Raw genomic sequence first — 16,291 nt, forward strand, 5'->3', positions numbered from 1 at the left:
AATGGGCCTAAAACCGCACGGTGTAAGCCCAGCATTAGAGCAGCAATGTTTGTTCCCCTCAGAGAAAGGGAAGAATGGGAAAAGGAAAACACCTGGCTGGAAAAAGTTAATATGGGCATGTGCAGTCAATATCAGCGCTATGTGGCCAGAAGTGTGATAATATAATTTATTTTGTGTAATAAACAACTGCAAGGATAGATGATTACAACAAATAGATGACTAATACATAAAAGTAATACATAGATGAATAATGATGATGAGTTAAGATGCGTAATCATGGGAACAAGCGGGTTTACAAACAGGAGCAGCTGATTAGCATTAGAAAAGCTGAAATAATATTTCAACTGAAGCCGATTGTACTAAATGCACTAAATGTGCACTGTTACAAGAATGTTTTTCTTTCTATTGTTTTCTATTATTTTAAGTTAAGCAGGACAGAGTTCTTTTAAAGAAAGATTTACTTATATTCTCAAAAGTTAAGCATGACAGGCTTCTGTTTAAGAAGGAGACCTGTTTTATTGTGTTAATGTTGTCATTTTGAGCTAAAAATAAATGGCTAAATGATCATTTGTTTCACATGTGTTCATATCACAAAGAATACACATCTACTTAAATCAAATTCAAGTCAAAGGGTTAAAAAAATAATTTCACACACAAAAAAAGAGCTAGAAAATTCACCACACTGGGAAGGGTGAAGACAACTGGGTCGCCCGGCCCTGGCCACGAGGTGTCCCTTATTTATTTTTCAGGGAGTTGGCAACCCTACTTCCAACGGTGTCCTGTTCTTTTCAACCAAATTGCATGTGACTGATAATTGATGAGGTTTCAGTTTAATACAAGGAGGAATTGACTGTCCATCAAGGACATGCAAATCTATGACTTAACCAGAGATTAAAAAAGTGCAGTGTAAGCAGAGCCCGTATTTCCAGACACTTGATATGTGTGTTAATACTGAGCTGGCATTGTTTGAAAAACACCAGGATGGCTGTGTGATTTCTATGTGAGTTGATAACCAGTCATTTTCTTGTCATTTGCCTTTGACATGACTGTTGCCTCCATGGATGGCTAAGTCTCCTTGACAGTTGAAGGCACTGAGGTTTTGCTCAACTTTTAGCAGCTCAAAGAGCCAAAACTGTGATTTTCCAGTAAAATCTTTGGCAGGTTAGTACTTCCGACGTCCTAGAGATGTCAGATCATGAAATTCAGTTTGTTATTTTAATAGTCTGAATCTCTCTGTTTTTATAGCTTTCTTTGTCTCTGTGCTATAATTTATGCACAGTTGATGTTCAGGAAACCACTGTAGCGTCAAATATCTGAACAAGAATAGAAAAACTGAAAATGACCATTTGAGCCAAAGATTGTGGCTCTACGTCTTGGCCAATAATAGTATCTTCCCGAAAGAAGCAAACCAAACGCTCCACACATCAGATATCTTATTGTCATCGTCTTCAGTAAAAGGCTTTATTCAGTGCTCAGTGGTCATGATTATGGGCTGCTGGGTCCAGCTGACTAGCAAGGAACATGTGTACATAAACAGAAAGAAAAGGCTATGTAGGGCAGAATGTCCTCAGCGGTGCCTATACGTGTAGAGTTTGTTTATCCAGCATGCTGTAATGTTATGAGAACTGCTGCTTCAGCCTTAGTTACAAGTTGTAATGTAAATATTGATGTGTATGGAAAAGGAACAGTATTTAAAGCTTACCATATGTTCTAATAATTTGACACACTGATTCTGAAAACTGGATAAGCGTTTAAGGACAAATACTGCTGTGGTCCTTTTCTGTTAGAGTTAGCAAAACTGTATTTTGTTCATGTTACAGACAAATATTCACATTTAGCACTTAAAGTCATGTGAAAAGGTCCTGTGGACTGCAGAGTCTAGCATGTAGAACCTAGCTTGTAACTAGCTAGTAGCACCACCTGTAGCAGCAACAACGAAGTAATAATTTTTTTGTATGGCTTTCTAAGTCTTTCACATGGTTGTGGAAGAATTTTGACCACTGTTCTTTACAGTGTTGATTCAGTATGGGCAGTAACGCGTTACTGTAATCTGATTACTTTTTTAAAGTAACGAGTAAAGTAAGGGATTACTATCGCAAAAACGGTAATTAGATTACCGTTACTTTCCCGTAGGAACGCTGCGTTACTGCGTTACTAAAACTGTGATTTCTTGCGAGAATGTCTCATGACAGTGACGTAAGTGAGTGCGACGTTTGTGACAACAGCTGTGTGCAGATCAACAATGGATAATATATCGAGTGCAGGAGAGAGTATGAGCGTGCAGCGTTTAAAGCGTGGAAGTACTGACCTTACTTTGAGTTTAATTCCATAAAAAGTGACAAAAACATTAGTGTCCGCTGATCACTGCGTGGGAAGAAAACTTCTTTTTACAGCGAAAAAAACCCCTAAACAAGCACCGAGTGCGCAACGACATAATGGGAAATTCACAGAGAAACTCGCGGATTCTTCCACACCGCTGCAGCACACCTGCACCAGAGCACACCTCCGCCTACCCCACTCCTGCTTTAGAGGTGAAAATAGAGCAACAGGACTGCTAGTCTTTGACTTTATTTAATTTCTGCTGTGTTTTACTTGCATCTATTTGAAAGACTGAGTGTAAACACAAAAAATATTTTATTTTATGTGCTGGAATGTGCAGAAAATAGGCTTAAATGTTAAACTAAAGTCAGAGAATGGTGCATATAATTAAATTTTTGCTTGATGCGTAAAGTTAAAAGATTAAAACTGATAAAACAAGTTAAAAAGAGACTTTTCCATTTGATTACATTTTGTATGATGGATTATGCAGAAAAAGTGGAATTGGGCTGAAAGATCTATCGCTTTATCACCTATTCAGGTTGTAAATCGTGTTTTTAAAAAGTAACTAAGTAATTAATTACTTTTGAAAATAAGTAATCAGTAAAGTAACGGGATTACTTTTTGGGGGAAGTAATCAGAAATTAGTTAATGATTATTTTTTTCAAGTAACTTGACCAACACTGTCTGCCACAGGACTCACAGTCTCACTTTGATTGGGTCATTGCAACAAACCTGATTTGTTTTGCCAGTGTTTGTTCTGTAGATTTACTGGTGTGCTTGGTATCTGCTATATCCCCAAATGTTGACCATTCTTTAGCTGTTAGATAGATTGCCTTGCAATTAGCCTTTAGCTCTAGACTCCGGGCCCTGTGGTTGCAAAACAAGCTAAAATCGTTACCAGAAGTTTGGTTGTTTGTTCATTTGCAACTTTGCAATTCCTAAGCTGTCATGTTCTTTTTTTTGAGAAGAGTCTTTCCCCTGGCAACCATGCCAAACGAGGCATATCTGTTCAGTTTTTTTCTAACTGTTTTGGCATGCTGAGAAATAGCTCCCGGTTTATTCGCAGCTTCTTTGAGCATTCCACGTTATGACGTTAGTGAGGAATTTGCAGGGAAGACTGTGGCATTATGTGGCCTCACGTTAACCTGTTATGTTAACACACATGCTCCAGGGCCCTGTTTCAGGAAGCCGGTTTGGAAAACTCAGAGTGAAAAACGACACTCACGGTTGAGTAACCCCGAACTGTCCAACTCGGAATATTCCGTTTCAGAAAGGCTGATAACAATTAGTTCAGTCAACGCGGAGTTGCTTTAACCCCAAGTGAAGCGCGCGGACGAGGATACATAAAGCCCTGATTAGTGGAGCACAGATTAAGCGAGTCACCATGGAGACGGAGGGAAAGAAGGCGCGGTCAATGTATTTCACAGCGCTTGAGGCCGAAATTCTGATGGCAGCATATGCCGATAACATGCAAATTCCGCGGAAAAAAGTAACACAGCCACAGCTGCAAAAGAAAGGGAGCATGCATGGCAAAACATAGCCGACAGAGTCAATGCCTGAGTGTTAATTTAAACATTGATCGAGGGATTTCCACCCATTCAACACGTTATTTTATCATATGTTATTTTATTTGTTATTTTATACATTTTATTTTGTGATGTGATGTGAGCGCAGGTGCAACCCAACAGGCCCCAAACGTGCCTGGCAGCAAGTAAAAATGAAATATAAAAATATAGTCCAAACAGGTAAGGTGTAATTGTATTATGAGCCATAGTGCTTGGTCTGTTTGTCCCATGTAAATCAATTGCAGTTAGAGGCTACATTAATTTTCTTTCTGTAAGCACTTATTGAAATTATCTGAGCACATTACAAGTACATATTTGCTTACCCTGTATGCTCAAATGTGGCCCGTTATAGCCAACAGAAAAAAAGCGGAGGCCCGAAAAACAGGTGGGGGTCCTCCACCACCACCACTCACAGAGGCTGAGCAGTTGGCCCTCAGCCAAAACAGTGGGCGCCCTGTGGCCGAAGGCATCTCTGCGGGGACATCCTCTGAGTCAATAACCCCGCAAGACACAAGTGCCTACATAAGGGGTAAATTCAAAATAATACATGATGTGCATACATCCTTTCTTCACAGTCACCTTTGCAGTGCTGCTCATTCATTTGATAAACTCTTTACCATAATGGATTATTTTGTAGTGAAGTTATTTTCCTACTGATTTTGCCTTCCCTCAGTCTTGGTTGTCTTTGAGAGCATAATGACAATGAAGTGTAAGGTGCTTGGTATGTTTGTTAATTGCCATTTGGTCCCTTGTAAGTTATAAGTGACCTGTATAAACCTCATATTCTATCAGTTGATGGTGATGGTGTACTGCATCTGGTGCAGCCTCCTGTTGAGCCAGACCAACATGCAGTTGTGAGTAATACTCCACAGATTATATGAGTTTACAGTAGAACAGCAATGTTGTTTATTTCTTTACTACAGGAAAATAATGAAGAAACATTGACAGCTGTTACAGAGGAGGAAGCAACAGAGACACTTTATGAGGTTTACATCTTTTAATACTTTGTGTACAGGAAATACAGGCGACCAATAAAGCCAGTTGAACAAAAAATCTCTTTATTCTTCTTTCAACATGTTGAGGTGATGGGTCAAAAGAAATGATTGTGACATATGGTGTCTCTGACTGCGCTTCCATCTTGTATGTCCGTGGGAGGGTCAGGATGTTCATGGTTTGGATCACTGCTGATGTTTGGTTCAGAAGGACAGTGTTCTCCTCTAATTGTGGCAATGTTGTGAAGAATCACACATGCCACAATAATGTCACATGCCCTTTCTGGGGTGACCCTGAGTCTTTGCAGGCACTGGAACCGGGCCTTAAGCATTCCGATAGTCATTTCAATTCTGGCTCTTGTCCTGCAATTAGCCAGATTATATCGCTGCTGTGGGCCCGGTTCAGGGTCAGGGTAAGGGGTAAGCAAATAGGGTAAACATGGATACCCCCTATCACCAAGCAAGTAGCCAGTGAACTCTCCTAAGACAGAAGGGTACACTTCAGTTCAAATGTCCCTGAAGCAATTGGTCTTTATATATTTTAAAGTATTCTCAACTCACCATGTCCAAATTTTGTGCTCAGTGTACATTCACGGAATATTTGTGAGTCATGGACAGAGCCTGGCCACTTGGCTTCCACATTTGTGATAATGTTGGCAGCATCACATATGATCTTCACAGTGCAGAGAACACAAATTAGCATCCATTACTATAATGAAATAATTTGTTAGTTTGACATGCTACAGGGAACTATGTACCTGTACATTAATGCTGTGGAAAGACTTCCTGTTCACATAGTCTCCTTCATTTACTGAAGGAGCAATGATTGGAATGTGAGTGCCATCTGTACAGCCAATCACGCCTGGGAACCCTGAAAATAAATGTGCAATTTAAGTAGTAGTTCAAGTATCACCACATCATGAATTAAGTTTCGTTCATCCTGATACCTGCAATTTTGTGGCATCCCTCTTTGATAAATCTTGTGGGTCTGTGACCGGGGAACACCACAGACGAGTACAGGAGACGTTTCAGTGCAACTGTAACATTCCTGACTGCCCGACAGACGGTAGCCTTGGAAACGTGCTCAGCGTCACCAATATTATACAGAAAGCTCCCGTTTGCAAAAAACCGAAGTGCAATACAAATAATATGCAATGAACTGAGAGCATGTCCGCGATGTGTCACATGCGTAATATATGGCCTGAGGATGTTATCCAAATAACTTATAGATTGTGCTGAGAAACGGTAACGTTCGCACAGAAAATCATCAGGAAATGATAAAATGTCCAAACGCGCTCTGATCACTCTCTCCCGGCGGAGAGCTCTGTGGAGAATTTGGGCTTCACGATCTACTGGCTCTTCAAGGAAGGGGCACGCCATGTCCGACACTTCCTACTGTCAGGTTTCCGACAAAGGGGCGGAGACAGTCAGGGTTAGTTGTAGTAAACCTGCTAGGGGGCAGGTTAACTTCACGGCGTGTGTCGTCATAGTGACTCACTCAGGCTGCAGCTGAACTCGCTTTGTGAAACCGAAAACCCAGAGTTTTCGTTAACTCAGGGTATACTTACTCAGTTTTTCCACTAAACCGGCTTCCTGAAACAGGGCCCTGACCACCAAACTGCCAAAACTATTGTTTATACAGAGATGCTCACACTTGCTGATGATCGGTTAATCGTGTGCATTTGATTAGCAGCATCTGCTTACCCCCTTGATTCCTATGGAAGCTTTAAGGGTGTACTTAGTATTTCACAGGACTATATAGAGTTACTTTCCTGGTTTTATAGTGTCAACCAGGAAAGTAATGTTATCTCAATATCATAATAAAAGTTCAATGAAGAGAAACATAATTTATTGAGATACAGAATTCAGTTATTCTATGTGGTGATGAGACTCAGATGACCCATTATAACAACAGAGTCCCGGCTACGATAGGATTTAGCCCAGGACCCCTTGGAGTTTAGACGCTAGTCGTGGTGCAGGTGAAGATGGAGGTTTGTATAGAGTTTTGAGTGACTACGGTGAGGCGGAGATGGGCTGAACAAATTAGAGCCTGAATGGCAGAATGACAAATGAGCAGTGATATTTACAGCACACAGAATGGAGGCTAACTGGCTTACAGAAACCAGACAAGAAAATGACTGGACTAGAGCAATGATGTCGGCATTGAGTTTGACAGTGTGGGAAAGTGGATGTAAGAACTAGACTAGCCGCTGATGTATCCATCTTTCCAGCAAAAGTCTTTGCAACAATGCAAATGACTACCTTGTAACAGCTTTCAGACACAATGTTTAAAGAGTGTTTTGAAAGATTTTAGTTTTCATGTTTATTGTTAGACTCTGCTGGTAGATGATTGTAAAAGATGTCACTTTTATATAACCATAACATGAACTGGTCCATGGTACTCCAACTCAGAGGTCCATTCATGTATGCATGTAGCTCCACGAAGGAAGTTAGCTGTGAATGAAAGCTTTCAGGTCACAGGTCTTTATCTGTACCATTCCCCCCCTTCTCAGTGGTACAAAATAAACCATACAGTGAATATATTGTGCAATAGGACACAAAGTAAAAGCCAATTTCATAAATGTAAAATGTATGAAATTGGTCTAAATGAGTAATCAGTGAAAATATGTCAGATGTCACACATGTTATTCTAGAAGTGTGCTCTTAAAACTGTGGCGTGGGCTGTATGCTGGGCGGCAGCCTGCAGCTCTGTTTTGAATGGGACCCTATAAATATAAACTACTGCTTATGTACCCAACCCAAAACAACACGTAACAACACCTTAACTTAGAAAACTCTAAACTTAATTAGTAATGAGAAACATGGTGAGTCAGTAGACTCCAACATTTCCAACTTTTATAACTATGGTACAAAGATATGTTTGTTTTGATTTAGCTTGAGACAACCAGGAGTTAAACTGTGCTGGAGGCAGCCGTAGTGGAGCTCTGCTTGTTGATACCTTTAGATATTATCTCTCACGTATGCAGTAGAACACTGCCTTCCTTTTTTCTGTCCATCCACCCATTTCCATTTTCTTAACCACTTATCCAATTCAGGATCACTGGGGGGCTGGAGCCTATCCCAGGAGTCACAGGGCGAGAGCAGGGTACATTATACAGGGCAGTGGTAACTTTAGTAATTTTTTTATCCATACAAATTACACATACTAAGAAGAATTTGCTTTCACTGAAGAATCATATTTTATGGTATATGCTTACATCTGGGTGTGGCCTTGTGTATGTTTTGTTAAGTTCGTGTAGGCTAACCTTTTCCATTAAATTAGTGAAAATATTGCTTCATCTTATCATCAAAAGGCACAGAGTGTACTAAAATGAAATGTATCCAAAAGTAAGAATCTTAGATTTTATTTATCTTAATTAAAATAAATATAATTAATGAGCAATGTTGTTACTCTGGACAATTCACATTAATATAACACAAATGAAACTAGTATCTACAAAAGAAACAGCCTATAAGGTTAAAGCCAGTGGCCAAATGTTACAGCATACACAGGCCATATTTCATCAAAATCCAGGCCTAACACATAATTTTCTTTTCCCACTTTATACCTTTTTCCTGGGGCATCAATCATTTTTAATCAAAGATGTCTACATTTTGTTTTTGTTTGTAATTTCATGAGTTGGGCGCACGATTAGAGTGCAAGTTTCCCATGTTTCATGCTAAATGGAACACTTATAAAATGGTCTTTGTGTGAAGGGTTTGCTGCATGGCATCCAAAAAAACGCCTAAAATAAAAATGTCCCTCTGAAACAAGCATGTGAAAGTTTAAAGTCTCACCACTTGTGTTTTCTATTATATTGATTAAGCATGCCCTAAAATCTGCTTTAAAGCATTGGCTACATGTTGATAAGATAGCTTGTTATTAAAAAATATTTATTATTTAAAGCACACAAATGTCACTTTCTATTTTATTTTCTTGTGCCACAGGATTAAAAAAAAAAACTTTTTTAAACTCAGGAATAAATGAACTCTAATTTTTTTTCATCTTGTCAAACATGCTCTCACTCCCCGTGAACACACTGGCCTTTGGGGACATGACAGAATTGATGGCTTACCTCCTTAGCGCTTGCGTGTGTGTACGTATGTGTGTGAATTGTGCTCCTTTGAAGTTCTGAAGTCCGCCCATCTCTCTATGGCTCTATATTGTGCTCAACAGCTCCATTTATCCCACCTTAATCCCCTGACTTAAACTTGCATAAATCACGCTGAGTTGTTTCTAAACCTGGGCAAGCTGGAAAACAGTGTCTCTGTCTCTGTTTCGTTCTGGTTCAGCTCTCATTGTGAGTTTAAGGGCTTCTGGATATTTAGCCGACCATGCTAATGATTACTGGACAAGTACAAAAAATGTCTTTTTATGTGGCAACTGCGTTTTTTCTCCTACACATTTTAGCAAACCTGAATTAGGTAAATGTGCCTTAAGACAGAGAAAACATAAGATATGAAAGCATAATTAATGGTATTTTTTCTGTTTATACATTAGAAATATACAGTTAGCTTGTAGCGTAGGAAAAAGAAAAGGCTTTAGAAGAAAATAGGGATCATGGGATCAAAAAGACTTCTAAGACTAAACTCACAAAGTTCACACTCACAAATCGTTTAACTGTTTTACTCTAGCAGATCATATGCAAACATTGTAGAAGTCCCTTCTCTGGCCTTTTTCTATGGCTGGGACATAATGTGACATTGTTTTAACCAGCATTCAGTCCAAGTCTCTGGGCAGCATCACGACACCCATAGTGCATCTAAGCTAACCTCTCTCTATCGATGGCTCTAGGCCAGATTAAAGTGCTGGGGCTCATTGTTTACACAGCTCTGTGGTGCCACGGCTGAGCAGGCCCAAACAATGGACCCCTGCTCCCTTTTGTCAGAGTGAGAGGAAGAATGGAGACCTCTTGACATGGCAACCTGAAGCCTCAATGCCCCTACTTCACCTAGCTGAGAGGGTCACAACGAGAATGAGAGGGGAAAAAAGGAGAAGAGGGGAAGTTGGACATAAGAAAGAAGGAGAGCAGAGAGAAGAAAATGGAAAGGGAAGAAAAGAGATATAATATGGAAGGTAGAAGATTAATTAAGAATGGAGGAAGAAAGCTCGAAGTAAAGGACGTGGAAGAGGAATGGGAAAAGGAGAGGCAATGACAAGTGGATAGGAGATGCAGAGAAAAGCAACACTGAACTTACTTATGTAGGAATCATAAGTTTTGTAATGATGACAGAAGCAGATATATAAATGTATGCGTAATAATTTGATTGGTGATATCAGGCTTGCTTTTTGTTTTACTCTTAAGTTAAACGAGAAAGAGAACTAACAGAGCTGGTGCTGTCCTGACAATGTTCCGCTTATTTTAGTTTGAGATGGCTCATCATCTCCTTTCAGAACAGCAAATTTATCATTTTCTACTTATTGGTTGTAGGTCACTTTCTGGGTAACAACACAGTTATTGACGTGCTTCGTCGCCAGGGATATGAGGTGGAGCACACACCTGCTGGGCAACCCATAAACCGGTGAGTTTGCTTCAGTCTAATCATCATCATAATGCTGCTTGTTTAACAGGACTGGACCGTAAGACATCCATGGCTTTTAGATGCAGTTTCTCATATACTATATGGTGTTTTCGGTAACATCTCCCCGCCTGTGTGCTTTTTGCAAGTCTTCTCTTGTTTCAGCTTAGATTGTACTGGAAGATAAGTGTCACAAATTCCCCGCTGGCCACCAATGAAGTGGTGTTGAAAAGGCCAATTTAAGTAGGGTTCTCACCTCCTGCTGTGAAGCATGTAGTGCAGTCTACCTTGGCACACTGAGGGTGGTAATCTCGCTTTAAATCTGTGTTCTTGTTCCTGTGTCTGAGTGAATGAATAGGTAATTCTACTTTCTCACACACAGCCCCCGTGTTTGATACGGTATTATGAGCCTGAGATGAACCCACATCTTGCCTGTTCATAGACTACCTTGATGTTGTCTTGAGAGAACAGACAGCCTTCATTATATCCATGTATAACAATTTATTATTCGACTTCTCATTAGTATATCTGACATCACAGTTGTTCAGGTCTAAGTGCATTTACTCTCTTTGTTACCAGTATTGGTTTATTCATGGTGATTAACGTGTCTTGAAAGGAAAACTAGTGTCAAATAGTATCAAAAAGAAGAGTTTAGGTTTTTCTGTCATGCTTCCCAACTTGTAATTTGTTCTTCCACAAAAAGAAGCTATGTTAACTATTAGACTGTAGTTAGTTTTTTGTCCTTCCATTGCATCCTGAATGGAGAAAGAATGGAGACCTGTTTATAATAATATATAATATTAATAATTAATAATACTTTTTTCTCGACTTCGCTCTGCTCGTGATTTGAAAGTGTATTTCTCCTGCTTGTTTCACTGCCATTTACTTATTATGATCAAATATTCACTTTAAACTGTCATGTTAATATTTTATTGGCAGGCTTTTTAACAGGACTGTCAGGTGGAATAAACTCCTGGCCTGCATAAAAACACTCTAACCTGCTTTCAGCACTTTGCTACTTTTGCTCAGCATTTTCTCTGCACTTGTAGACTCTCCCACGAGACTATAATGCCATGTTTCAGTGACCTCACAGGAAAATGTGATATTTATTTTGCCTGTAACAGCAAAACAGACCTTGTCCTTACATTCTTTGGTGTCCATGGCAATATCCTTGGACAAGGCACAGAGGCTGTAAGATGTGCTCAGTTTGTTTCATCTGCATCTTCTTTGGTGCATTATGAAAGTTCCATTTATGGCAAAGCCCTCCAGACAATCATATGCAGGGTGAAATGTGGGCAGGCTGCAGTGTGAAGTGTGAAACCAACACTGGCTTCATCGCCAGTATAGTCCAGCATCACCTTCGTATCCATGATCATTGTTAATTGGAGCTCATATAGTTCACCACACTTGATGAGTTCTTCAACAGTGATCTCTTTTTGTCCCACGTGATTTGATTAAAACAGCCCCAAAAATGTGTTTTCAGCATAAAGATTTCAAGTTTTTGCTTTTGCTTCGGACAGGCAAACATCATCTTATAATCTTCATATGGTTCCTTGCCTTGTATCCCCAGTTTTCTGCTTCTGATCACCTAGGCAGGGTAACTACTCTTCTTCTTTTGCAGACAGGCTTGGCACCATCGTTGGCAGGATTAAAGATGATTAAAGACTAAAGTTGATGATTTTATTATAAAAGTGACATGCAACGAACCCCTTTTCTCTTTCTTTCTAAAGCATCTTACCCTACTGTAATGTGCATCCTCTAGGCGATCATCATCTGGACCCGTCTCACCAGAGCTGGAGGACCATTACGATGAGTCGCCTCAGCTGGAACCTTTCTTGCACGAGCTTCTTCACAAAGAGGAGGGTCAGGGGCATACTCTGGAGGAGGATCTGTTACCCCACATGCTTCTGCCACCAGATAGCCTGGAGGTTCTGGAGAAATCTGAGAGAAAAATGCTAAAGAAAAAGAGGAGGAATAAGCAGAAGAAACAGCGGCACAGGCATTTTAATGACCTCTGGGTTCGGATAGAGGAGAGGTAAGATGAAAGAAAGAGGGGTAAAGAGGTGAAGGTCTTTCTTCTCTATGTATGGGTTATCAATGACTAGAGATGAAAGGCCACAGGTGAAATGAGAGTATGATAGCAAGAGCTCAGAAACAAGCCAGAGAGGATGTAAAGGGAAACTCACACTTGTATATAGAATAAAACTGACACTTCCTGGTGCAGTGCTGCAGGCTCAAACAGCCACCATATCACATCACCATGCACTTCATGCAGTTTGCATAAACTTCAGCACATACACATATGTGCCCTGCAGTGGTATATGAGTCCTGACTAGTTCCAAGCTAGTGTAGGTGTCTTGGTTATGAAAAGAGCGACCTGGGAATTCCTGCTAAGTATCGGGATTTGGTCTCACAGTAGCTCCAGGCAGGAACTCACAGGACAACACGATAAGATCACCTTTCAGACAAAGAAGAATCTTTTGCACAAGGTGTGGTCTGCCATGTGGAAACATCCCTGCATTTTTTGCAATGGCAAAACACAGTTTTGTCATTGGGTTGGAAGCAGTAACGCTAATATGAACTTCAACACATAAACAGTCCTAATCTATTCAGTCACACCTTTGGGGAATTTAAATTTTCCATGGCCTTGGCCAAATTTGGGTTGCAAGAGAGAAGACAAAAGGACAACATGTGATCTTGACACAAAACAGAGAAATTTTTATCTTAATTGAAACAGAGAATGGGTGAACAGCTAACATTAGCGTTATTCAGATGTAGATCTGGACTTAAGAAGTTGTTGCAGGCAGCAGTTTGTAAAACTGAACTTGTGCTACCAGTATTTATTATTTCAATATGCAGTATGCACTAGTCCAAATTAGTGATGGAAAGAAAAAGCTAAACAAATAGTGTCACTTCTTCATGTGAACAGAGGAGGTTTGTGAACATTTGTGTACATTATTTCTGCAGAAGTGTTTTCTCTAAATCTGCAAGATCCTGTATTTTGAGCAGAAATGAAACGGACTCTTTGTGCATGGACGTTACAATGTTATGCACGTTCTTGTATATTTTAATGTCTAAAAAGGTGGCTGAGTAAGAGAAAGTAAGGCAATTTGAGAAAAAGAAGCAACTCCAGTCTCACAGTTCTTTGTTGTGTGGCCATGGTATGTCACACCTGGTTTCTTTGCGCCTCTTAAGGCCTTTTCACACAAACTAAAGTTAATTTCTCTAAAACTATGCCCCTTGAGTATTTGGCTGAATGCAAATAAGTATGAAGAGTAATGTAAATTTGGGGCAAAGTGGCATTATGTTAGGAGTGTTTCTTTTTAATAAAAATGGAAATGCTATGATGTCTGTGTGGTTTTGACCACCTCAAAGCAGTCATTGCCTCACAGACACTTCAGTCTGTGTAATTTGGGGATGAAGGAAGAGTAACAAAGGGCATAATAGCTTTCAGGTTTATTGGCAGTTGGTCATGTGACGATCAGTGATTTGAGCACCCAGAAATTCTGTCAGAGAACTTTTTCTTTGTGGCTTTCATCATCATTAATGTTTCCATTGTTGACTTTCTGCAGTCTGCATATTTTCTCTGGCAATTTTTGACAATGTGTGGATGTGGAGAGAGGCTGGTTTTCCTGCTGATCCTGCCACAATTTCCCCTACAGTACCAAAGAATTGTACAGTGCAGAAACAAAACAAAATGCTTTTTGTTTAAAAAAAAAAAAAAAAAGTAAAAGTCTGGAATTAATAAGACCCTACCCAGTCTGTAGTGATTCTAAATTGCAAAATGGGAGCCAGTGCCTGTAGAAAAATTATGGTGTAGTTTACTAATTGCAGCATACAGAGTTTTAAAGCCTCTGAAATTAAGATCTGATGTTGTTTTGTTTTTCCTGTAATAAAAAGAGTGAAAAAAATCAATGAATGTAAGCAAACGTTAATGTCACAGCAGTGAAGATGGGTTCATTGTGAAAGCCGTCATTCAGTTAACCCTTTAAAGGCTAAACCATGATGTAGTTGACAGAAATTAAATTATTTTGCATTAATGAGTGTTAATTTGTGTCAGTGTGCAATGCGCAGCGTCATTGTGCAACCAATTTTTTTTTCAGTTGGGGAGCGCCTGGGGGGGGGGGGGGAGTATTACCCACACTAATACTCATTCCCTTTGCCCACAAACCAGTGAAAGAAATGCAAATACAGAATGAATGCAGGATCCTCGTTAATTATACCAATTAAAATCATTCTGTTTTGTGTTCATCATTTACGACCCATCATTCAATTGAGAAATATTATAAATCTTCATTATTAAATCCATGTTTTTGCCTCTTTTCTCTCTACAGCTCTGTGGTGCAGTCCCCGCCTCCCCCAATGGTTCGCATCATCAATGGTTACATCACGGTGCAGCCGCCTGACAGAATCCAAAGCCAGTACAACTATCATCGTGTTCCTTCAGCAGCACCAGCGCCTTCGATCTTCTCGTTGTCTTTACTGAGCTTTCACCTCACACTACCTATAGTGATCTCACAGATATGGACTGTGGCCCTCTAGTAAAATGGTTATAAGGACTCTAAATAAAACTGGTACACGTACGCGGTTTCAAATATACTGCTCTTAAAAAAAAGTCTGGTCTAGCTGTTCACTCCATGGATGTTTGGGCACAGAAGGTTTGCTATGTTGGAAGTGAACTGGAAAGGTGTGGCAGTAGGGCTCATCTCTTTACAGATTGGGCTTTGATGTGCATGCGAGTTCATATAACTTGAAACATAAAGGTCTGAGTTTCACTTAATTTACACAGAGTGAGCACAGAGTATGCAGTAGGGAAAACAAGAAGCTCAAACTGAGGTAGTGTTATCACTAATTACACAACTCATCAGTGCCTTGCTGGGTTACACAGTTATAGTAGACAGCTATTAGTTGCTCTGAAAATTTGAGAAATCACTTAAGTAATTTTTCAGCTTAAATATTTTCTCCAACAGCAACTGGGACCACATGTCCTTTGAGTATCTCTGTGAGAGTACGTGGGCGTGGGACAAACAACGTCTATCGGCTCTTAAACCCACTGGGCTTGCAAACACAAGTGCTCAGACTTTAATTTATTCTTCTATTTTAGAAGAATCTGATTTGATTACATAAAAACCTGCTGCGGGGAGAAAATTGTACATACGCCTTTTGAATATTATAGAAGTATTTTAGAATTATTAAAAAAATTAAGATTATCAGAAGCATTGTTGTTTATATGGAAAAGTATAAATAGATATGCAGTATATTTTCAAAACAAAATCAGGAACTAACCACCATAGCCCCATGTCATGTGTCTCACTGAAATTACATTTTTGAAAGGGACAGGTGATTGTATTGTACTTTATTAGTGTTATCGACTGCTTTGATGTATATGTTTGCTGAAAGAATTTATGTGGATGTGTCTGGGCGTGTGTGCGCGCGTGTGTTTTACATAGCATTCATTCATTTTTTATTTATTTAAAACTGTAGTGTTGCTGTTAGCCATGTGAAACATTCCCTGTGGCTTTTGTTTTTATATATTTCATCTCACCATGATGCCAAAATGACTTGTTTTTCAAATGTTCTTTCAGTGTAATTTCAAATGCATATCATGGCAATAATAATTAAACTGACTACATGAGCAGACCGCGTAGTGCTTTACGACCTTCACATTTCATTTATGGCACGAGACAGCAACAATAAAATATTTATCTGGATGTAAAATTGGTCTTCGATGCTCGTTCTTCGCTGTGAAGCAAATCAGTGGAAAGTCAGGGGAGAGAAATTTTTACAGCAAAATAACCAGTGTTATATTAAGTATAGATCAAATTATTTTATGTACCTTAAAGGTGTTACTCATCACAACGAACAAACGAACAGCTTCCCAACACTTAAAACCTT

The 16,291-nt window shown here is 39.6% G+C and overlaps 1 protein-coding gene across 1 annotated transcript in view; it reads left to right on the plus strand.

The window, feature by feature from the left end:
• Positions 1–14,938, plus strand: part of trabd2a (TraB domain containing 2A) — a 61,204-nt gene extending 46,266 nt beyond the window's left edge. Inside the window, exons 5-7 of the mRNA XM_085358129.1 lie at positions 10,309–10,399; positions 12,159–12,431; positions 14,731–14,938. Coding sequence (XP_085214255.1) covers positions 10,309–10,399; positions 12,159–12,431; positions 14,731–14,938 — 572 coding nt within the window. The remainder of the gene's footprint in view (positions 1–10,308; positions 10,400–12,158; positions 12,432–14,730) is intronic.
• Positions 14,939–16,291: the final 1,353 nt, after the last annotated feature.

This window comes from Diplotaxodon limnothrissa, linkage group LG7, assembly GCF_057381915.1.
Source record: "Diplotaxodon limnothrissa isolate DT_005_m linkage group LG7, D_limnothrissa_male_GT1.1, whole genome shotgun sequence".
Classification (NCBI taxonomy): Eukaryota; Metazoa; Chordata; class Actinopteri; order Cichliformes; family Cichlidae; genus Diplotaxodon; species Diplotaxodon limnothrissa.